General features: G+C 54.4%; 1 protein-coding gene across 1 annotated transcript; it reads left to right on the top strand.

Moving 5' to 3' along the window:
• Positions 1-579: 579 nt before the first annotated feature.
• Positions 580-24,785, top strand: LOC142483055 (von Willebrand factor A domain-containing protein 5B2-like; the record flags this gene model as incomplete). Its single annotated transcript, XM_075583132.1, has 13 exons — positions 580-650; positions 9,619-9,764; positions 14,550-14,708; positions 14,876-15,095; positions 16,032-16,225; positions 19,090-19,221; positions 19,552-19,676; positions 21,410-21,583; positions 22,258-22,368; positions 23,469-23,671; positions 23,834-23,948; positions 24,329-24,514; positions 24,596-24,785. Coding segments are annotated over exons 1-13 (1,966 nt in total), but the record flags the coding sequence as incomplete, so codon positions are not given.
• Between the last annotated feature and the right edge of the window lie 519 nt (positions 24,786-25,304).

The raw sequence follows: 25,304 nt of genomic DNA on the forward strand, positions 1-25,304 counted from the left end.
GGCTGCAGGCCGACCTCAGTGTGTAACAGGGGAGGGGCTGCAGGCCGGCCTCAGTGTGTAACAGGGGAGGGGGCTGCAGGCCGGCCTCAGTGTGTAACAGGGGAGGGGGCTGCAGGCCGGCCTCAGTGTGTAACAGGGGAGGGGCTGCAGGCCGGCCTCAGTGTGTAAAAGGGGAGGGGCTGCAGGCCGGCCTCAGTGTGTAACAGGGGAGGGGGCTGCAGGCCGGCCTCAGTGTGTAACAGGGGAGGGGGCTGCAGGCCGGCCTCAGTGTGTAACAGGGGAGGGGCTGCAGGCCGGCCTCAGTGTGTAACAGGGGAGGGGGCTGCAGGCCGGCCTCGGTGTGTAACAGGGGAGGGGCTGCAGGCCGGCCTCAGTGTGTAACAGGGGAGGGGGCTGCAGGCCGGCCTCAGTGTGTAACAGGGGAGGGGGCTGCAGGCCGGCCTCAGTGTGTAACAGGGGAGGGGCTGCAGGCCGGCCTCAGTGTGTAACAGGGGAGGGGCTGCAGGCCGGCCTCAGTGTGTAATAGGAGCTGGGGGCGGAGCTAAAGTAACAGGGGAGGGGCTGCGGGGCGGAGCTAAAGTAACAGGGGAGGTGTGGCCAGTGGAGCTTTGGGGGCGGAGCTAACAGTGCAGATGGAGCATGGGGCCAAGGTAAGGAACTTGCCCTGGCTAGAGGTGTGTGTGTGTGTGTGTGTGTGTGTGTGTGTGTGTGTGTGTGTGTGTGTGTGTGTGTGTGTGTGTGTGTGCGCGCGCGCACACAGGCATGTATTTCCATTGGGTGCAATAGTGTTACATCTGTTGTGTATTGTGCATATCTGTATAGCATTTACTGTGTGTGAGCATGTGCATATCTGTATAGCATGGTGGGTGCCTGGGCCTGTTGGTTGGGCTTTCCCCCTGGGCTAACATTTGCCAGCCCGCCCCTGACCAGCACCGTATCTTCCTCCTGTCTGGGTTTGTAGTGAAGGCGGCAGACTGTGGATCCCTCATTGTGAGGTTTTCCTGTTTCCTCCACTCCAGACAGTTCGTTCCTCATCGTCCCCTCCTGCCATCTCAGCCAGACTCCTGCGCAGCCAGAGAACAGCTTTGAGTCCCATTTTGTCACAAATGTAACAAAATCCAGAATTTTGGGTTACACAAAAGGTTACATTTAATTTCACTGCAGGTACTAATACTGTGTCCCAACTAGTGGCATAAATTGCACTTGATCTTGTTGTCAGGCGGCTTCTCCAAAAATACTGGACACAATGGTGAAAGGTGCGATGGGCTGGACACACACCTCTCTCCACTCCATGCTGTTTCCTCCTCTGCTTGGCCCCACCCCAAGGCTACTGACACCTCCTGAATGGCTGCTGCTGGGTAATGTAGCCAATCAGGATGGAGGAAGCTGCCCAGCCCCTTAGCAACAATCCTGCTTTGGGAAATCCCGCGGCCCCCCAAGCCGGTCAGGTCACTGTCCAGAGAGGTAATACCGGTATACACATACACGCCCAGAGAGGTAATACCGGTATACACATACACGCCCAGAGAGGTAATACCGGTATACACATACACGCCCAGAGAGATAATACCGGTATACACATACACGCCCAGAGAGGTAATACCGGTATACACATACACGCCCAGAGAGGTAATACCGGTATACACATACACGCCCAGAGAGGTAATACCGGTATACACATACACGCCCAGAGAGGTAATACCGGTATACACATACACGCCCAGAGAGGTAATACCGGTATACACATACACGCCCAGAGAGATAATACCGGTATACACATACACGCCCAGAGAGGTAATACCGGTATACACATACACGCCCAGAGAGGTAATACCGGTATACACATACACGCCCAGAGAGGTAATACCGGTATACACATACACGCCCAGAGAGGTAATACCGGTATACACATACACGCCCAGAGAGGTAATACCGGTATACACATACACGCCCAGAGAGGTAATACCGGTATACACATACACGCCCAGAGAGGTAATACCGGTATACACATACACGCCCAGAGAGGTAATACCGGTATGCACATACACGCCCAGAGAGGTAATACCGGTATACGCATACACGCCCAGAGAGGTAATACCGGTATACACATACACGCCCAGAGAGATAATACCGGTATACACATACACGCCCAGAGAGGTAATACCGGTATACACATACACACCCAGAGAGGTAATACCGGTATACACATACACGCCCAGAGAGGTAATACCGGTATACACATACACGCCCAGAGAGGTAATACCGGTATACACATACACGCCCAGAGAGGTAATACCGGTATACGCATACACGCCCAGAGAGGTAATACCGGTATACACATACACGCCCATAGAGGTAATACCGGTATACACATACACGCCCAGAGAGGTAATACCGGTATACACATACACGCCCAGAGAGGTAATACCGGTATACACATACACGCCCAGAGAGGTAATACCGGTATACACATACACGCCCAGAGAGGTAATACCGGTATACACATACACGCCCAGAGAGGTAATACCGGTATACACATACACGCCCAGAGAGGTAATACCGGTATACACATACACGCCCAGAGAGGTAATACCGTTATACACATACACGTCCAGAGAGGTAATATCGTTATACACATACACGCCCAGAGAGGTAATAACGGTATACACATACACGCCCAGAGAGGTAATACCGGTATACACATACACGTCCAGAGAGGTAATACCGGCATACACATACACACCCAGAGAGGTAATACCGGTATACACATACACGCCCAGAGAGGTAATAACGGTATACACATACACGCCCAGAGAGGTAATACCGGTATACACATACACGTCCAGAGAGGTAATACCGGCATACACATACACACCCAGAGAGGTAATACCGGTATACACATACACGCCCAGAGAGGTAATAACGGTATACACATACACGCCCAGAGAGGTAATACCGGTATACACATACACGTCCAGAGAGGTAATACCGGCATACACATACACACCCAGAGAGGTAATACCGGCATACACATACACGCCCAGAGAGGTAATACCGGTATACACATACACGCCCAGAGAGATAATACTGTTATACACATACACGCCCAGAGAGGTAATACCGGTATACACATACACGCCCAGAGAGGTAATACCGGTATACACATACACGCCCAGAGAGATAATACCGGTATACACGCACACGCCCAGAGAGGTAATACCGGTATACACGCACACGCCCAGAGAGGTAATACCGGTATACACGCACACGCCCAGAGAGGTAATACCGGTATACGCATACACGCCCAGAGAGGTAATACCGGTATACACATACACGCCCAGAGAGGTAATACCGTTATACACATACATGTCCAGAGAGGTAATACCGGTATACACATACACGCTCAGAGAGGTAATAGCGTTATACACATACACGCCCAGAGAGGTAATAACGGTATACACATACACGCCCAGAGAGATAATACTGTTATACACATACACGCCCAGAGAGGTAATACCGGTATACACATACACGCCCAGAGAGGTAATACCGGTATACACATACACGCCCAGAGAGATAATACCGGTATACACGCACACGCCCAGAGAGGTAATACCGGTATACACGCACACGCCCAGAGAGGTAATACCGGTATACACGCACACGCCCAGAGAGGTAATACCGGTATACGCATACACGCCCAGAGAGGTAATACTGGTATACACATACACGCCCAGAGAGATAATACCGGTATACACGCACACGCCCAGAGAGGTAATACCGGTATACACGCACACGCCCAGAGAGGTAATACCGGTATACACGCACACGCCCAGAGAGGTAATACCGGTATACGCATACACGCCCAGAGAGGTAATACCGGTATACGCATACACGCCCAGAGAGGTAATACCGGTATACACATACACGCCCAGAGAGGTAATACCGTTATACACATACACGCCCAGAGAGGTAATACCGGTATACACATACACGCCCAGAGAGGTAATACCGGTATACACGTACACGCCCAGAGAGGTAATACCGGTATACACGTACACGCCCAGAGAGGTAATACCGGTATACACATAGACACCCAGAGAGGTAATACCGGTATACACATACACGCCCAGAGAGGTAATACCGATATACACATACACGCCCAGAGAGGTAATACCGGTATACACATACACGCCCAGAGAGGTAATACCGGTATACACATACACACCCAGAGAGGTAATACCGGTATACACATACACACCCAGAGAGGTAATACCGGTATACACATACACACCCAGAGAGGTAATACCGATATACACATACACGCCCAGAGAGGTAATACCGGTATACACATATACGCCCAGAGAGGTAATACCGGTATACACATACACGCCCGGAGAGGTAATACCGGTATACACATACACGCCCAGAGAGGTAATACCGGTATACACATACACGCCCAGAGAGGTAATACCGATATACACATACACGCCCAGAGAGGTAATACCGGTATACACATATACGCCCAGAGAGGTAATACCGGTATACACGTACACGCCCAGAGAGGTAATACCGGTATACACATACACGCCCAGAGAGGTAATACCGGTATACACATACACGCCCAGAGAGGTAATACCGGTATACACATATACGCCCAGAGAGGTAATACCGGTATATACATACACGCCCAGAGAGGTAATACCGGTATACACATACACGCCCAGAGAGGTAATACCGGTATACACATACACGCCCAGAGAGGTAATACCGGTATACACATACACGCCCAGAGAGGTAATACCGGTATACACATACACACCCAGAGAGGTAATACCGGTATACACATATACGCCCAGAGAGGTAATACCGGTATATACATACACGCCCAGAGAGGTAATACCGGTATGCACATACACGCCCAGAGAGGTAATACCGGTATACACGTACACGCCCAGAGAGGTAATACCGGTATACACGTACACGCCCAGAGAGGTAATACCGGTATGCACATACACGCCCAGAGAGGTAATACTGGTATACACGTACACGCCCAGAGAGGTAATACCGGTATACACGTACACGCCCAGAGAGGTAATGCCAGATACACATGTCCAGTATTACCTCTCATTTTTACTGGACAGAATGTCCAAATACAGGACAGTCCGGTTCCATGCTGGACACCTGGTAACCCTGCTTGTCACAGATATAACTGAGCTGTCGCATGGAACCACACTTGTGGTACACTTTGGGCTGCCCTGGGTAAAGCCGGTGCCTCTCATTCCCAATGTAAAAAGAGTTTGGGAGGTTCTGGTCACAGTACCTTGTTGAAATTAGGGCCGGCAGGATGGCGGCGCAGTGTGAGCCCCGCGGTTACAGAGGCCTCGCGCTCACCCCCACATCAATTAAACGGATTCCCGACATCTCCCCCTGCATGGTCCCGTCATCAAGGCTTCGCAACGTCAAATGACATCGTGTTGCCATGACATGATGTCACGGCGCCACGCGGAGTCCCGTTGCTATGACAATGGAATGCCCTTTATCGCCGTGGTGTTCCGTTGTCATGGCAACGCGGTGCCATTTGACATCGCAGAGCCGTAATGACAGGATCACACGGGAGGAGATGCCGCCGGAGAAGGTAAGAGCCGTCGCCCCGCACGGGTCACTGCACCGAGCCCCGCAAACATCCCAGCCGGCAATGCTCCCACATAATGCGGCCGCACCTCATTCCTCCTCCTCGGGGGGGTTCCTCTTCGGCTCACTATGTTGGCACACAGGCAGTCAGGCCGTCTGTGGGTTTGCCAGACAGCACGAGCCTGGGTTCTATACAGGAAATGACGCGTGTCTGTTCTAAGGACGCTGCTGCTCTTTGGGCCGGGCCAGGGTTTAGCTGCTCCTCAGCACTCCGGGCCAGGGTTTAGCGACTCCTCAGCACTCCGGGCCAGGGTTTAGCGGCTCCTCAGCACTCCGGGCCAGTGTTTAGCTGCTCCTCAGCACTCCGGGCCATGGTTTAGCGACTCCTCAGCACTCCGGGCTATGGTTTAGCTGCTCCTCAGCACTCCGGGCCAGTGTTTAGCTGCTCCTCAGCACTCCGGGCCATGGTTTAGCTGCTCCTCAGCACTCCGGGCCATGGTTTAGCTGCTCCTCAGCACTCCGGGCCATGGTTTAGCTGCTCCTCAGCACTCCGGGCCATGGTTTAGCTGCTCCTCAGCACTCCGGGCCATGGTATAGCTGCTCCTCAGCACTCTGGGACATGGTTTGGCTGCTCCTCAGCACTCTGGGACATGGTTTGGCTGCTCTCCGCACTCCGGGCCATGGTTTGGCTGCTCTCTGCACTCCGGGCCATGGTTTGGCTGCTCTCTGCACTCCGGGCCATGGTCTGGCTGCTCTCTGCACTCCGGGCCATGGTTTGGCTGCTCTCTGCACTCCGGGCCATGGTTTGGCTGCTCTCTGCACTCCGGGCCATGGTTTGGCTGCTCTCTGCACTCCGGGCCATGGTTTGGCTGCTCTCCGCACTCCGGGCCATGGTTTGGCTGCTCTCTGCACTCCGGGCCATGGTTTGGCTGCTCTCTGCACTCCGGGCCATGGTTTGGCTGCTCTCTGCACGCCGGGCCATGGTTTGGCTGCTCTCAGCACGCCGGGCCATGGTTTAGCTGCTCTCAGCACTCCAGGACATGATTTAGCTGCTCCTCAGCACTCCGGGCCATGGTTTGGCTGCTCTCAGCACTCCGGGCCATGGTTTGGCTGCTCTCCGCACTCCGGGCCATGGTTTGGCTGCTCTCCGCTCTCCGGGCCATGGTTTGGCTGCTCTCCGCACTCCGGGCCATGGTTTGGCTGCTCTCTGCACTCCGGGCCATGGTTTGGCTGCTCTCTGCACTCCGGGCCATGGTTTGGCTGCTCTCTGCACTCCGGGCCATGGTTTGGCTGCTCTCTGCACTCCGGGCCATGGTTTGGCTGCTCTCTGCACTCCGGGCCATGGTTTGGCTGCTCTCAGCACGCCGGGCCATGGTTTGGCTGCTCTCAGCACGCCGGGCCATGGTTTGGCTGCTCTCAGCACTCCGGGCCATGGTTTGGCTGCTCTCTGCACTCCGGGCCATGGTTTGGGTCTCTCTGCACTCCGGGCCATGGTTTGGGTCTCTCTATCCCTTCAGCAAACTGATTAGTGTTATAGAGTGGGGATCCATGCATGTGTTCTGCATTATTTGTAATGTAGGGTGACCTCCTGACTGCAGATTATCAGGGACAGGATCACACAGTCCTGGGTGTATATGTAATGTAGGGTGACCTCCTGACTGCAGATTATCAGGGACAGGATCACACAGTCCTGGGTGTATATGTAATGCAGGGTGACCTCCGGATTCCAGATTGTCAGGGACAGGCTCAGACTGTCCTGGGTCTGGTGAGGGTTCAGATGTGTCCAGATAAATGATTAATCTTCAGGTAAACACTGCTGTTTCCAGCCTGCGGCTCCTGGAAACGTCCGTCCAGCGTCACCGAGCAGCCTGGAAACCAGAGAGTGGCAGGGAGGGATGCTATAGATAGGATGCTGTGTGACAGACTGAGGACGCTCACTCCCTGTGTGTGTGTGACACTGACAGACTGAGGACGCTCACTCCCTGTGTGTGTGCGGGACGCTGACAGACTGAGGACGCTCACTCCCTGTGTGTGTGTGACACTGACAGACTGAGGACGCTCACTCCCTGTGTGTGTGTGCGGGACGCTGACAGACTGAGGACGCTCACTCCCTGTGTGTGTGTGACACTGACAGACTGAGGACGCTCACTGCCTGTGTGTGTGCGGGACGCTGACAGACTGAGGACGCTCACTCCCTGTGTGTGTGTGCGGGACGCTGACAGACTGAGGATGCTCACTCCCTGTGTGTGTGCGGGACGCTGACAGACTGAGGACGCTCACTTCCTGTGTGTGTGCGGGACGCTGACAGACTGAGGACGCTCACTCCCTGTGTGTGTGTGACACTGACAGACTGATGACGCTCACTGCCTGTGTGTGTGCGGGACGCTGACAGACTGAGGACGCTCACTCCCTGTGTGTGTGTGACACTGACAGACTGAGGACGCTCACTCCCTGTGTGTGTGTGCGGGACGCTGACAGACTGAGGACGCTCACTCCCTGTGTGTGTGCGGGACGCTGACAGACTGAGGACGCTCACTCCCTGTGTGTGTGTGACACTGACAGACTGAGGACGCTCACTCCCTGTGTGTGTGCGGGACGCTGACAGACTGAGGACGCTCACTCCCTGTGTGTGTGTGACACTGACAGACTGAGGACGCTCACTCCCTGTGTGTGTGTGCGGGACGCTGACAGACTGAGGACGCTCACTCCCTGTGTGTGTGTGACACTGACAGACTGAGGACGCTCACTGCCTGTGTGTGTGCGGGACGCTGACAGACTGAGGACGCTCACTCCCTGTGTGTGTGTGCGGGACGCTGACAGACTGAGGATGCTCACTCCCTGTGTGTGTGCGGGACGCTGACAGACTGAGGACGCTCACTTCCTGTGTGTGTGCGGGACGCTGACAGACTGAGGACGCTCACTCCCTGTGTGTGTGTGACACTGACAGACTGATGACGCTCACTGCCTGTGTGTGTGCGGGACGCTGACAGACTGAGGACGCTCACTCCCTGTGTGTGTGTGACACTGACAGACTGAGGACGCTCACTCCCTGTGTGTGTGTGCGGGACGCTGACAGACTGAGGACGCTCACTCCCTGTGTGTGTGCGGGACGCTGACAGACTGAGGACGCTCACTCCCTGTGTGTGTGTGACACTGACAGACTGAGGACGCTCACTGCCTGTGTGTGTGTGACACTGACAGACTGAGGACGCTCACTCCCTGTGTGTGTGTGACACTGACAGACTGAGGACGCTCACTGCCTGTGTGTGTGCGGGACGCTGACAGACTGAGGACGCTCACTCCCTGTGTGTGTGTGACACTGACAGACTGAGGACGCTCACTCCCTGTGTGTGTGCGGGACGCTGACAGACTGAGGACGCTCACTCCCTGTGTGTGTGTGACACTGACAGACTGAGGACGCTCACTCCCTGTGTGTGTGTGACACTGACAGACTGAGGACGCTCACTCCCTGTGTGTGCGGGACGCTGACAGACTGAGGGAGCCCCTCTCCTGTGTGTGTGTGTGTGTGTGTGTATTTGTGACACTGACAGACTGAGGGAGCCCCTCTAGTGTGTGTGTGTGTGTGTGTGTGTGTGTGTGTGTGTGTGTGTGTGTGTGTGTGTGTGTGTGTGTGTGTGTGTGTGTGTGTGTGTGTGTGTGACACTGACAGACTGAGGGAGCCCCTCTCGTGTGTGTGTGTGTGTGTGTGTGTGTGTGTGTGTGTGTGACAGTGACAGACTGAGGGACCCCCCATCTCCTGTGTATGTGTGACACTGACAGACTGAGGGACCCCCCCTCTCCCCGTGTGACAGTGAATGACTGAGGGACCCCCCCTCTCCCCGTGTGACAGTGACAGACTGAGGGACCCCCCTCTCCCCGTGTGACAGTGACAGACTGAGGGACCCCCCCTCTCCCTGTGTGACAGTGACAGACTGAGGGACCCCCCCTCTCCCTGTGTGTGACAGTGACCGTCCCTCTCTTCAGTCCCAGGATGCCCGGTCTCTATGATGCTGCCTCCTGGGCACAGCTCCCTCTGGAGGCTTCCTGTGTAAGTGCCTGTGCCAACGGATACAGCCTGGGACTCAGTGCCCACCTAACCTACCTGAACGCCGGCGGTGACACCGTGCAAGGTAGGACCAGACCTATCTGTACAGTTATATTACATAGGTCCCCCAGGGTCACTCGTTAACCCATTCAGTGCACATTCATTTATATGGATGGGTACGCGTGCAGTCAGACTATGTTGATTTAACACTTACTCCCACTTGCGACTCCCTGTATTATACATTACGCTGTAGCAAGAGTTTTTCTTATATAGAGTGCTGGAGATAATTGGCATTATCGTGGCAATATGTGTGCGATGATTATCGGTAGGGGGGAGGATTTCGGAGGATACACAAGTGTTTGTGTGCTCATTATATTCAGTTGGCATTCCTTTCAGTGTAGCTATTTTCCAATGTGCGTGATCCCGCGAGTAATGATGGAAAGCATGGATGGGGCAAATAGCCACCTGAATTCCCTAATGAACTAATGCAAAACTCAAGTAGGGTATCCTTCAGCGGGGTCCTGGAGGCTCCGGGCTTTCACACGGAGATAAATCCAGGTGCGCGGAACTAGTAGTGGGTAGTCTTTGCTACCTGCCATCTTCAGGAGACCTCCCACTCTAAGACTGAAACCCAAGAAGAAGCATAGGTCCTACGCGAAACGTGCGTCGGTTACCTTGCTGCCGTCACTCTGTCAGTTTCTGTCTTGAGAGACAGCTGGGAGGGGGTCTCTCACACACACACACACACATACACACACACACACACACACACACACCTGATTCCGCTGAAACTAATTCCTACTGGGCGTACCAGCTTGGCTAAAAAAACATGGTATTCTTCAGAAAGACAATTTCAGTTGTTTTACCAAATAGAGTTTAAGTAGATTAGGACTCCTGACTAGGGACCCTTTCTCCTACCCTCTATCCACCTCGATCTATGCTCAGAATAGGATAGATGCCGTGATTAGCAGATGTCAGGGTTGTCTAGCTGGTGAAACCGTAAATAAATCCATAATTAACTGTTGCTTAATCCAGGGGTGCTCACCACAAGTACTGATATATGGAGGAACACAAGTACTGATATATGGAGGAACACAAGTACTGATATATGGAGGAACACAAGTACTGATATATGGAGGAACACAAGTACTGATATATGGAGGAACACAAGTACTGATATATGGAGGAACACAAGTACTGATATATGGAGGAACACAAGTACTGATATATGGAGGAACACAAGTACTGACATATGGAGGAACACAAGTACTGACATATGGAGGAACACAAGTACTGACATATGGAGGAACACAAGTACTGATATATGGAGGAACACAAGTACTGATATATGGAGGAACACAAGTACTGATGTATGGAGGAACACAAGTACTGATATATGGAGGAACACAAGAACTGATTGATATATGGAGGAACACAAGTACTGATATATGGAGGAACACAAGTACTGATATATGGAGGAACACAAGTACTGATATATGGAGGAACACAAGTACTGATATATGGAGGAACACAAGTACTGATATATGGAGGAACACAAGTACTGATATATGGAGGAACACAAGTACTGATATATGGAGGAACACAAGTACTGATATATGGAGGAACACAAGTACTGATATATGGAGGAACACAAGTACTGATATATGGAGGAACACAAGTACTGACATATGGAGGAACACATGTACTGACATATGGAGGAACACAAGTACTGACATATGGAGGAACACAAGTACTGATATATGGAGGAACACAAGTACTGATATATGGAGGAACACAAGTACTGATATATGGAGGAACACAAGTACTGATATATGGAGGAACACAAGTACTGATATATGGAGGAACACAAGAACTGATTGATATATGGAGGAACACAAGTACTGATATATGGAGGAACACAAGTACTGATATATGGAGGAACACAAGTACTGATATATGGAGGAACACAAGTACTGATATATGGAGGAACACAAGTACTGATATATGGAGGAACACAAGTACTGATATATGGAGGAACACAAGTACTGATATATGGAGGAACACAAGTACTGATATATGGAGGAACACAAGAACTGATTGATATATGGAGGAACACAAGTACTGATATATGGAGGAACACAAGTACTGATATATGGAGGAACACAAGTACTGATATATGGAGGAACACAAGTACTGATATATGGAGGAACACAAGTACTGATTGATATATGGAGGAACACAAGTACTGATATATGGAGGAACACAAGTACTGATATATATGGAGGAACACAAGTACTGATATATGGAGGAACACAAGTACTGATATATGGAGGAACACAAGTACTGATATATGGAGGAACACAAGTACTGATATATGGAGGAACACAAGTACTGATTGATATATGGAGGAACACAAGTACTGATATATGGAGGAACACAAGTACTGATATATGGAGGAACACAAGTACTGATATATGGAGGAACACAAGTACTGATATATGGAGGAACACAAGTACTGATATATGGAGGAACACAAGTACTGATATATGGAGGAACACAAGTACTGATTGATATATGGAGGAACACAAGTACTGATATATGGAGGAACACAAGTACTGATATATGGAGGAACACAAGTACTGATATATGGAGGAACACAAGTACTGATATATGGAGGAACACAAGTACTGATATATGGAGGAACACAAGTACTGATATATGGAGGAACACAAGTACTGATTGATATATGGAGGAACACAAGTACTGATATATGGAGGAACACAAGTACTGATATATGGAGGAACACAAGTACTGATATATGGAGGAACACAAGTACTGATATATGGAGGAACACAAGTACTGATATATGGAGGAACACAAGTACTGATATATGGAGGAACACAAGTACTGATATATGGAGGAACACAAGTACTGATATATGGAGGAACACAAGTACTGATATATGGAGGAACACAAGTACTGATATATGGAGGAACACAAGTACTGATATATGGAGGAACACAAGTACTGATATATGGAGGAACACAAGTACTGACATATGGAGGAACACAAGTACTGATATATGGAGGAACACAAGTACTGATATATGGAGGAACACAAGTACTGATATATGGAGGAACACAAGTACTGATATATGGAGGAACACAAGTACTGATATATGGAGGAACACAAGTACTGATATATGGAGGAACACAAGTACTGATATATGGAGGAACACAAGTACTGATATATGGAGGAACACAAGTACTGACATATGGAGGAACACAAGTACTGATATATGGAGGAACACAAGTACTGATATATGGAGGAACACAAGTACTGACATATGGAGGAACACAAGTACTGATATATGGAGGAACACAAGTACTGATATATGGAGGAACACAAGTACTGACATATGGAGGAACACAAGTACTGATATATGGAGGAACACAAGTACTGATGCAACAAGATGCTGGGTTTTACTGCCTATTGTGAGCAGAGCTACAGTATTACATTTTTGGGGTCCCAGCCCCTTCCTCCGATAATAAGCCACCTTGTCTGAGGAAGGGGATGTGACCCCGAAACAAACTCTTACAGTTCCTACTCCTTTGATATGTGAGATTCCCTGACCGGCCGGTACGGGTGCGTCCTGTCCCCCATTTGTCACGTAATCGCGTGCTTCCTGCTTCCTGCGATACTTACCTCGGAAGGGAGTGTCGCTTTCTCTGCACAGTTTAAATGTCCCGCATCACGTGGGCCAATCGGAAGCTGCATGGGATGACGTCATGGCTTCCTGTTGACTTGTGGGACATTTAAACCCGCCATATTGATAGCCCCGACTAGCCCCATCTGGGCTGCTACCGGCACCCCCCTCCGAGGTGCGTATCTCGGGGAACAGGGGGTCGCCGTAGCTGAAATGAATGCAGTTCAGCTCCGGAGACCCCCTGCTTCAATCCTATTTAAGAAAATAACCCCCCCCCCAGGGTCGCCAAGAGTGCCTCTTTTTAATGAGTATAAAATATTCCCTATCGCTCTCCCTGTTCCCTTTTCCGAGGGATTTGATGGACGCATTGGGTATCCCAAGGAACCGTCCCCTTTTATATCACCGAGAGTGAAATGATTTATCTGATGTTTGTAAGGGTGAAATCTCCTCACATTTCACAAGAATCCGATCGATTTGCTGTTTACAGATTTATACGTCGCTGAGAATTGCGCCGAGCGCGTCTTGTCTTCATTAATGGTACAGAGTAGAGTGTCCGGTGGATCCCTCTTGGTCAGGGGTGTATAGGACCCGCTTGGGTTCCGTTGGGTTATTCAGATGACCAGGACATCTGTGGGTACCTGCGAAGCCTCCCTGCTCTTGGGGTATAAACGGCGGGGTATAGTTAGTTCCTGAACAAACCCCGTGCTTATCTTCATGGCGTCATTGCCTCTTTAAGCTATGAACCTGTAACGCTTTATGACACAGATCTGCATCGCCAACTAACAGGTGTTTTTTTTTTACTATGCGGGTTAACCTCTTGGTTACCGTACTGCACCCAAACGTTAACGCCTAAGTGGCGTTATCGTGACACTTGCGCCAAATATAAATATCCATTCCACGCTCCCGGAGCGCGAGCCAAATGCGCCTCGTGCTGGCGCTCACCGACGGGGCGTCACGGGATGGGACGCGTCCTAGATCGCGAGTGTCGCTCGCCTTCCGCAGCGCGAGCCCCGGAGATTCCTCTCTGTCCCGGGCCTGACCTGGCTCATTCCCCCGTGTAATGCACGCCGCTGCCCTCCGATAACCTCCTGGACACACGGTATCTACTGGTTTATACTGGATGTTACTGGTCACAATGGTTATGCTGGGTGCCCTCTCTTGTAGCCGTGTTTGTGTACCTCCTGGAGGAGGGGGAGGTGGTGACGAGTTTTGAGGCAGTGACCGGGGATCGGAAAGTACGAGCAGAGGTGCAGAGCCAGAGCCGGATGGAGGAGTGCTGCTCCGACTGCCCGGGGGGAGCCCTGCCCTGTTGCTGCCCCAAAGGTGAGAGCAGACGTAGCCCACCCTTGTCCTGCCCCATTTCACACCTGTACACGGCACTGGGCGGGCAGAGGGTGAGCTGTGGTAATGATCCCACCGCTGATCCCGCGGGTTTTCTTTCTCCTTCACCCTCTCTTTTTGTCCCCCCTCTTTTCTCGGGGTCCCCTCAGGTCACCTTGTCCTGGACACCGACACCGCGCGCGGTTCCTTTGTGCTGAGCGTGGGTGCCGTGCCACCCTCTGCGGTGCTGACCGTGTTCCTGCAGAGCAGCAGAGCGCTGCAGACCCTGCCGGGCGGAGCAGTGCGTGTGACCCTCAACTCCACCCTCACACCCCTTGCCCCACCTCCAGAGGGCCCGGGCGAGGCGGGGGAGGGCCTGTGTGACGACAGGTTGTGCTCATGGTGATTGTGCGTTCTGTGTATGGGGGGTGGGGGGCTCGGCTTCTCTTGGTAACGTAACTCCTGCAAGCCCACACTGTGCAGGGATCGCTGTAACATGCACCTTGCATCATCACACAATGGGAGTCCCATCACCCCCCATATTCTTGTTGTGTGTCTTTGTGTAGCCTGAAGAGTGACCCTATGAATACTGCATGTGTGTCCTGGTGTGTAACTTTAACTGCATGACTGTGTAACACTGTGTGTGTGTAATTACAATCTGTTTGTTACACTGTAACATGTACTTGTGTGTGTGTGTGTGTGTGTGTGTGTGTGTGTAATTACAATCTGTTTGTTACATTGTAACACGTACTTGTGTGTAGCACTGTGTGTGTGTGTGTGTGTGTGTGTTTGTGTGTGTGATTACAATCTGTTTGTTACACTGTAACATGTACTTGTGTGTAGCACTGTGTGTGTGTGTGTGTGTGTGTGTAATTACAATCTGTTTGTTACACTGTAACATGTACTTGTGTGTAGCACTGTGTGTGTGTGTGTGTAATTACAATCTGTTTGTTACACTGTAACATGTACTTATGTGTAGCACTGTGTGTGTGTGTAATTACAATCTGTTTGTTACACTGTAACATGTACTTGTGTGTAGCACTGTGTGTGTGTGTGTGTGTGTGTGTGTGTAATTACAATCTGTTTGTTACACTGTAACATGTACTTATGTGTAGCACTGTGTGTGTGTGTAATTACAATCTGTTTGTTACACTGTAACATGTACTTGTGTGTAGCAGTGTGTGTGTGTGTGTGTGTGTGTGTGTGTGTGTAATTACAATCTGTTTGTTACACTTAACATGTACTTGTGTGTAGCACTGAATTGTGATGTTTTGAGGGCCCCCCTCAATGTGTGATCCCCCTCTCTGTCTATGCTCTATCTTGCAGTCCCACTAGCTGTTTTGGGGGTGTAAGTGGGGGGGGAGGAAGCCCGTGGGTGCTGCACACTGACCCTCTCCCCCGGGCAGTGCCCCCCACGTCCACTGGCTCCCTCTTTGCTGCTCTCACCAGGCCAGCTACAAATCGAACCCGTTACCAGTTCAGCTTCCGCCTGCAGGTCCAGGGGCCCTGCCTGCTGGCAGGTGAGTGAGAGCCTGGGGAGTGGGGCCCTGCCTGCTGGCAGGTGAGTGAGAGCCTGGGGAGTGGGGCCCTGCCTGCTGGCAGGTGAGTGCGAGCCTGGGGAGTGTGGCCCTGCCTGCTGGCAGGTGAGTGAGAGCCTGGGGAGTGTGGCCCTGCCTGCTGGCAGGTGAGTGCGAGCCTGGGTAGTGGGGCCTTGCCTGCTGGCAGGTGTGTGCGAGGCTGGGTAGTGGGGTACTGCCTGCTGGCAGGTGAGTGCGAGCCTGGGTAGTGGGGCCCTGCCTGCTGGCAGGTGAGTGCGAGCCTGGGTAGTGGGGCCCTGCCTGCTGGCAGGTGAGTGCGAGCCTGGGTAGTGGGGCCCTGTCTGCTGGCAGGTGAGTGAGAGCCTGGGGAGTGCGGCCCTGCCTGCTGGCAGGTGAGTGAGAGCCTGGGGAGTGGGGCCCTGCCTGCTTGCAGGTGAGTACGAGCCTGGGGAGTGTGGCCCTGCCTGCTGGCAGGTGAGTGAGAGCCTGGGGAGTGGGGCACTGCCTGCTGGCAGGTGAGTGAGAGCCTGGAGAGTGGGGCCCTGCCTGCTTGCAGGTGAGTGAGAGCCTGGGGAGTGGGGCCCTGCCTGCTGGCAGGTGAGTGAGAGCCTGGGGAGTGGGGCCCTGCCTGCTGGCAGGTGAGTGAGAGCCTGGGGAGTGGGGCCCTGCCTGCTGGCAGGTGAGTGAGAGCCTGGGGAGTGGGGCCCTGCCTGCTGGCAGGTGAGTGAGAGCCTGGGGAGTGGGGCCCTGCCTGCTTGCAGGTGAGTGCGAGCCTGGGGAGTGTGGCCCTGCCTGCTGGCAGGTGAGTGAGAGCCTGGGGAGTGGGGCCCTGCCTGCTGGCAGGTGAGTGAGAGCCTGGAGAGTGGGGCCTTGCCTGCTTGCAGGTGAGTGAGAGCCTGGGGAGTGGGGCCCTGCCTTCTGGCAGGTGAGTGAGAGCCTGGGGAGTGGGGCCCTGCCTGCTGGCAGGTGAGTGAGAGCCTGGGGAGTGGGGCCCTGCCTGCTGGCAGGTGAGTGCGAGCCTGGGGAGTGGCCCTGCCTGCTGGCAGGTGAGTGAGAGCCTGGGGAGTGGGGCCCTGCTTGCTGGCAGGTGAGTGCGAGCCTGGGGAGTGGGGCCCTGCCTGCTTGCAGGTGAGTGAGAGCCTGGGGAGTCTGGCCCTGCCTGCTGGCAGGTGAGTGAGAGCCTGGGGAGTGGGGCCCTGTCTGCTAGCAGGTGAGTGAGAGCCTGGGGAGTGGCCCTGCCTGCTGGCAGGTGAGTGAGAGCCTGGGGAGTGTGGCCCTGCCTGCTGGCAGGTGAGTGCGAGCCTGGGGAGTGGGGCCCTGCCTGCTTGCAGGTGAGTGCGAGCCTGGGGAGTGGGGCCCTGCCTGCTGGCAGGTGAGTGGGGCCCTGCCTGCTGGCAGGTGAGTGCGAGCCTGGGTAGTGGGGCCCTGTCTGCTGGCAGGTGAGTGCGAGCCTGGGTAGTGGGGCCCTGCCTGCTTGCAGGTGAGTGCGAGCCTGGGGAGTGTGGCCCTGCCTGCTTGCAGGTGAGTGCGAGCCTGGGGAGTGTGGCCCTGCCTGCTTGGAGGTGAGTGCGAGCCTGGGGAGTGTGGCCCTGCCTGCTGGGAGGTGAGTGCGAGCCTGGGGAGTGGGGCCCTGCCTGCTTGCAGGTGAGTGCGAGCCTGGGGAGTGTGGCCCTGCCTGCTTGCAGGTGAGTGCGAGCCTGGGGAGTGTGGCCCTGCCTGCTGGCAGGTGAGTGCGAGCCTGGGGAGTGGGGCCCTGCCTGCTGGCAGGTGAGTGCGAGCCTGGGGAGTGGGGCCCTGCCTGCTGGCAGGTGAGTGCGAGCCTGGGGAGTGGGGCCCTGCCTGCTGGCAGGTGAGTGCGAGCCTGGGTTGTGTGGCCCTGCCTGCTGGCAGGTGAGTGAGAGCCTGGGGAGTGGGGTGTATGTGTGGTGCTTTCCACGGCTGTCTTTATTATTTTATTTATAAAATTTGTTACCAGGAAGTACAGAATTGTGTGGGTGTGTCGCACTCCAAAAAGAAAACAAAAAACTGCGAGACCTGCGCAATGCGGAGCGCCTGGTTCAGGGAGGGCTGTCTGCAGCAATCCAGGGACACGGCAACAAGAGAGAGGATCCAAGGCTCACGGATTTGTAGAAAAAAGAATTTATTCCAGATACACAACGTTTCGGCCTCACTTAGGCCTTTGTCAAGTGACTGGTAATGAGTGACTGGTAATGAGTGACTGGTAATGAGTGACTGGTAATGAGTGACTGGTAATGAGTGACTGGTAATGAGTGACTGGTAATGAGTGACTGGTAAGGAGGCCTAAGTGAGGCCGAAGCGTTGTGTATCTGGAATAAATTCTTTTTTCTACAAATCCGTGAGCCTTGGATCATCTCTTACCCGGAAGTAATACACTGAGAGTTACCTCTCGTTTTCAGGTATGTCCGGGGCACAGAGTTATAATGACAAATACACGGTTACAAATACATAGTTACATAAGTGAGCAGGGTATACATTATATACAAGACATTGCATGCACAGTTAGAGATAATATATATTATGGGCGTATGTAACAGTTACAGACCAGATTAAAATGTGAGACCGCTTTAGTTTTGAAAGAACTTAGACTGGTGTTGGCTGTGAGAGTCTCCGGCAGACTGTTCCAGTTTTGGGGTGCACGGTAAGAGAAGGAGGAGCGGCCGGATACTTTGTTGAGCCTTGGGACCATGAAGAGTCTGATCTCAGATGATAAGTGCTGCGGGTGGTAGGGGTGAGGAGCTTGCTCAGGTAGCTGGGTAGCTTGCCCAGAAAGTATTTGATGATGTGATGTTTTGGTGATAATGAGCAGTCGCCTTCTCTCCTTGCAGGGATAGAAAGTCCGTCCCACGCCTTCCGTGCCGATGCCAGCCCCTTTGCTCTCTCGGCCTCCTCCGTTTGGATCAGTCTGGCTGAGGAATATCAGTGTGACCGAGCTCTGGAGATAATTCTGCACCCCAGCGGTGAGAGGAGAAGGGGGAGAGAGTGAGTGAGAGAGGAGTGAGTGGGAGGGGTGAGTGAGGGAGTGGGGTGGAGAACAGGGGAAGGGATAATAGGGGAGGCGGAGGGGTGAGAAAGGATGAGCACGGGGGGCGGGGGTGAGAGAGGACAAGCATTTGGGGAGTAGGGGAGGAGGTGCATCATGGGGGGTGTGAGTGGGGGGGAAGGGGAGGGTAGACTGAGAAAGCTGGGGGCAGTGCGAGAGGGCTGGGTATGAGAGAGGAAGTGTGCGGAAGGGGTTGGGGTGTTAGGGGGTTGGGGTGGGGTGTGTGAACACTGTCTTTGCCTCTCAGAGCCGCACCGTGCCCACTTGTTGCTGGAGTGCGGGGCGATGAGCTTTTCACAGTACGAGGCGCAGATAAAAGCAAGAAGAGATTACATACGAGTGGCCCGGAAATCCTGCGATTATGACAGACAGGTGAGCGGGGGCGTGACATCACAGGGATGGGTTGGGGGGAGTGTGACATCACAGGGATGGGTGGAGGGGGCGTGACATCACAGGGATGGGAGGGGGGGAGTGTGACATCACAGGGATGGATGGGGGGAGTGTGACATCACAGGGATGGGTGGAGGGGGCGTGACATCACAGGGATGGCGGGGGGGAGCGTGACATCACAGGGATGGGTGGGGGGAGTGTGACATCACAGGGATGGCGGGGGGGAGCGTGACATCATAGGGATGGGAGGGGGGGAGCGTGACATCACAGGGATGAGAGGGGGGAGCGTGACATCACAGGGATGGGAGGGGGGAGCGTGACATCACAGGGATGGGAGGGGGGAGCGTGACATCACGGATGCGAGGGGGAGCGTGACATCACAGGGATGGGAGGGGGGAGCGTGACATCACAGGGATGGGTGGAGGGGGCGTGACATCACAGGGATGGGAGGGGGGAGCGTGACATCACAGGGATGCGAGGGGGGAGTGTGACATCGCAGGGATGGGAGAGGGGAGCGTGGCATCGCAGGGATGGTAGGGGGGTGCGTGACATCACAGGGATGGTAGGGGGGTGCGTGACATCACAGGGATGGTAGGGGGGTGCGTGACATCACAGGGATGGGAGAGGGGAGCGTAACATCACAGGGATGGGAGAGGGGAGCGTGACATCACAGGGATGGGAGAGGGGAGCGTGATATCACAGGGATGGTAGGGGGGTGCGTGACATCACAGGGATGGGAGAGGGGAGCGTGACATCACAGGGATGGTAGGGGGGAGTGTGACATCACAGGGATGGTAGGGGGGTGCGTGACATCACAGAGATGGGAGAGGCGAGTGTGACATCACAGGGATGGGAGAGGGGAGCGTGGCATCGCAGGGATGGTAGGGGGGTGCGTGACATCACAGGGATGGTAGGGGGGTGCGTGACATCACAGGGATGGGAGAGGGGAGCGTAACATCACAGGGATGGGAGAGGGGAGCGTGACATCACAGGGATGGGAGAGGGGAGCGTGACATCACAGGGATGGTAGGGGGGTGCGTGACATCACAGGGATGGGAGAGGGGAGCGTGACATCACAGGGATGGTAGGGGGGAGTGTGACATCACAGGGATGGTAGGGGGGTGCGTGACATCACAGAGATGGGAGAGGCGAGTGTGACATCACAGGGATGGGAGGGGGGAGCGTGACATCACAGGGATGGGAATCATCTTTTTAGGCAGAAGGTTAATTGCTCTCTGGGCGTTGCCGCTGCATTCCTCATCTTAGGCCACGATTATAGCGACATGCGCGCCAGCAGGAACAAACTAATGAGTGTGCACGACCAAGCGCTACGGAGCGACAGATCACAGAGCAGACAACTGAAATGATTATTTTTGTAGCGCGACGGATGCGTCACATGATCGGTTCAGCCAATGAAGGCAAACCGCTCGCGAGTGACGCCACGCCTCCCGATCGCATCCAGCCTAGTTTGTTTCGCGTGACGTCACGCGCTCGGTATCGCGCGGGCACTATAATCGCGGCCTTTTGTTAAACGGTGTAATTGTCCGCCCTCCCACATTGTACTGCGCTGTGGAATATGTTTGTGCCATACAGATAACAGATACTATTGATGCTAATCACCGGGAGGCGCATGACTATACTAGCGGTGAGGTGGGGGTGTGACACAAGGTGGGGGTCCTCTCCCCCTCCCCTCACTGTCCCCTCCCCGGTGACAGGTGAGCTTCGTGCAGAAACGCTTCCACAAGGATCTCCCTCTCACCCCGGTCCTGATGCTAAACTTCTGTCCTGACCTGACCTCCCTGGGGTCCCTGGCCTCCGACCTCCCCAGTGTCACCCGTGAGGTCGTCTTCCTCGTGCATCAGATGGGAGACGCCTCCCACAGCGTCCAGGTGAGAGCAGTGGTCCTCCCTGTATCACTGACGGGGGCCACACGGAGTGTCCACAGAACACAGATATACATACACACATACAGCTCAATCCTCCGCACATCTTCCTGCTGCCTTCACTGCAGACCCTGCTCTCTCACTCCATTGCAGGTCTGCTCCCCCTCTCTCCCCTCCCCCCTGTCTTTAACCCCACCCCGTCCTTTCCCCTCTTCTCTCCTCTCTCTTACACTCTCCCTTCTCTGCCTTTCTCTCTGCCCCCCCTCCTCTCTCTCCAAATCTTCTATCCCCCCTCCCCTCTTATTCACTCCACCCCCTCTTCTATCTCTCACACACTCTCCCTCTTCTCCCTACACTCTTCTCTCTCCCTCTCTGTATCCCGCTCCCCCTTCCTCCCCTCCCCCATCTCTCTCCGGTTTCTCGTATCGCTTTTTTTCTCTCACACTCTCCTTCTTTCCCTTTCTCTCCATTTCTCCCCCTCCCCATCCCACCCCCCCTCCCCCCCAGCTCTCTCGCTCCCTCACTCTCCTCGTGCCCTCTCCCCCTTCTCCTCCACACTCTCTCCCCATCCCGGCTCCCTCCATGCCCCTTACCTTTCATCCCCTCTTGCTCTCCCCCCTTCTATCTCCCTCTCCCCTTTCTCTCTCCCTCCCCCGCTCTCTCATTCTCCCCCATTGCAGGATGCGCTGCTGCTGGCGGTGCGAAGTTTACCGCCGCGCACTTTACTGAACGTGGTATGTGGTGGATGTGATGGCAAAGCTCTGTTCCCAACCAGCAGGCCGTGCAGCAACGTGAGTGGGGGCGGCCGCAAGGCATTCTGGGTACTCTGTGCTACAGTAGAACTGCCCCGCGCTCCGGCGTGCAGCCACAGCACCCGTAGGTGTCAGTGTAAGCCACTTGGGAGCGGAGTGAGAGGAACAAATGCGGACCATCGGGGCGGGGAGGGAAACCCTTACCCCTAGCTGCTCTCCGATCTGGGCCCTGCTCTCTTCTTACCTCCGCTGCTCCTGCGTAGATTTGGGAGAAGGCCCGGCGCTACTGCAAGCGGCAAGGATCCAGGCGACTTCCGGTTTTTGTGAGCGAAAGACGAAGCGCTGTTCTATTGCGTGAAACGCGTTGAGGGGGAGATGGAGGTGCGGCCTGGTTCTTTGTGTGTGTGATGTTGGAATAAAGTTTTCGTTCACAAAACCGGACGTTGCCTGGATCCCTGCCGCTTTCAGCAGCGCCGGACCTTCTCCCAATCTACTTTGTGCTACAGACCTTATTCAGGTCCGCTCTCTGTTCTTTCCCCTCTCCCCTCCATGCTTCTCTCCTCTCTCCCGCTTCCCTCTCTCTCATCCCCGCCTCTTTCCTCTCTCCCCCCCGCCTTTCCTCTCTCCCCTCACTGCCTCTTTCCTCTCTCCCACCCCTGCCTCTTTCCTCTCCCCTCCCTCTCCCACCCCTGCCTCTTTCCTCTCTCCCACCCCTGCCTCTTTCCTCTCTCCCACCCCTCCCTCTTCCACCCCTGCCTCTTTCCTCTCTCCTACCCCACCTTTTTCCTCTTCCACCTCTCCTTTCCCCTCTCCCACCTCCCTTTCCCCTCTCCCACCTCTCCTTTCCCCTCTCCCACCTCTCCTTTCCCCTCTCCCACCTCTCCTTCCCCCTCTCCCACCTCTCCTTCCCCCTCTCCCACCTCTCCTTCCCCCTCTCCCACCTCTCCTTCCCCCCTCTCCCACCTCCACTCCTCTCTCCCCCTCTTCCTCCCCCTTGTATAACCCCCACCTGAGGTATGGAGGTTTGCCCCGAGGTTCGGCAGTGCTGAATGTCTTGCTCAGCGCTACTTGTTTAGTTACAATAGAGGATTGTGGAGCAGAGGATTCTGGGAGTTGAGCAAGTGTTCCCAATGTGACAGGACACGCTGGCGTTGGCCAGTGATTATATCCGGAGGGACCGGCTGGACCTGGGGGCGAGTAACTTGCTGTCTGTGCTGGGTCGCGTCCTGGTGCTCCCAGTGCATCGTGGGTACCCGCGCCAGCTCTTCCTCTTCACGGACGCTGCTGTTAGCTGTCCTGGGAGATTCATCGAGTTGGTGAGACGGCACTCAGGGACCACACGGTGAGAACTTTCAGCGGTGTGTGTCGGGGCGCAGGGTCAGCGGTGTGTGTCGGGGCGCAGGGTCAGCGGTGTGTGTATTGGGGCGCAGTGTGTCAGAGCGGGGTGCAGAGTTATTAGTGTGTTTGGGGCACAGTGCAGAGATGTTCCGTGTTGTTCCCGCAGGGTGTTCGGTTTCGGGCGCTGTTCCGGGCTGAGCCGCAGGGTCCTTGAGAGAGCAGCGAGAGTGAGCGGTGGAACTGTTGAGCTCCTTAATGAGGGGGAGAGACTGCAGCCCAAGGTGAGCTCCCCACACGTCACACGCAGGACCCCCCCACACGTCACACGCAGGACCCCCAGCCATACTGTACTTGTCGTGTTCAGATATGGGGTGGCTTTATCGGAGATGTCTGTGCTATGATTGGCTGGTTTAATCAGGGTTGTCTGTGCTCTGATTGGCTGGTTTAATAGATGTCTGTGCTCTGATTGGCTGGCTTGATTAGAGATGTTTGTGCTGTGATTGGCTGATTGAATGGGAGAGGTCTGTGCTCTGATTGGCTGGTTTAATCAGGGTTGTCTGTGCTCTGATTGGCTGGCTTGATTAGAGATGTTTGTGCTGTGATTGGCTGATTGAATGGGAGAGGTCTGTGCTCTGATTGGCTGGTGTCTTGGCCTGCTCAGCTGATTAAGTCCCTGAAGAAGGCGCTGGAGCCGGCTCTGAGTGACATCACTATAGACTGGTATGTGCCGGACACGATGGAGGCGCTGCTGACGCCCAATGAGATCGCTCCGCTCTACCCTGGGGACTCTCTGATTGGTTACTGTGCTCTCTATCACATGGCCAGCTTCCGCGGCAGGAGGGGTGCGGTAAGTTGGGGGGCAGAGGGGGACGTTTCTAATACCTGCTTTAGTCTGGGGGGCTCCTGTGACTCTGCTCTCCTGTTTCAGGTGCGGGGGGGGAGGGGGGGTTCTGTTGGCTCAGTGTTTCAGTCTGCAGATGAGTCCCAGACTCTGGGGGACACTGACACGACCCCCCCGGGACCCTCCACGGGCAGCGAAGGCATGGGGCGCGCCCTGCAGGAGATATCGCGTGAGATTTCCATGGAGTTCTCTGTGTGGAGTGAAGACCCAGAGAAAAGTAAATCTGGGGGGGGGGGGGTGAACCAAACATCCCACACTGGCTCCTCCCTCCCCCTTCACCCCACACACCCCACACACCCTTCCCCCCCCTACACAGGTTCCCCCCCCTCCCTCCACACATCCCATACAGTCTCTTCTCCCCCCCTCCCCCCCACATCCCACACAGGCTCTACTCCCTCCTACACATCCCACACACGGGCTCATCCCCCCCCCCCGCACACGGGCTCACCCCCCCCCCCCCCACACGTCCTACACAGACTCCCGTTCCCACGTCTTATGCGCGCGCACTAACCCCCACAATTAGGACAAACTTGAAACGAGAGGTAACTCTCAATGCATTACTTCCTGTATTAAATAAATAAATAATCGCCTTATACAGATGGTGTGACCCCCCCCCCCTTCTGTGTGTGACGCCCCCTCTCTGTGTGTGACGTGTCCCCCCACTCTGTCACACCCACCATCGATGTGTGATGCCCTGTCCCCCCCGCTGTGTGATGTCCACCCCCTCCAGCTCTCC

This window comes from Ascaphus truei, unplaced genomic scaffold (assembly GCF_040206685.1).
Source record: "Ascaphus truei isolate aAscTru1 unplaced genomic scaffold, aAscTru1.hap1 HAP1_SCAFFOLD_2897, whole genome shotgun sequence".
In the NCBI taxonomy this organism is placed as follows: domain Eukaryota; kingdom Metazoa; phylum Chordata; class Amphibia; order Anura; family Ascaphidae; genus Ascaphus; species Ascaphus truei.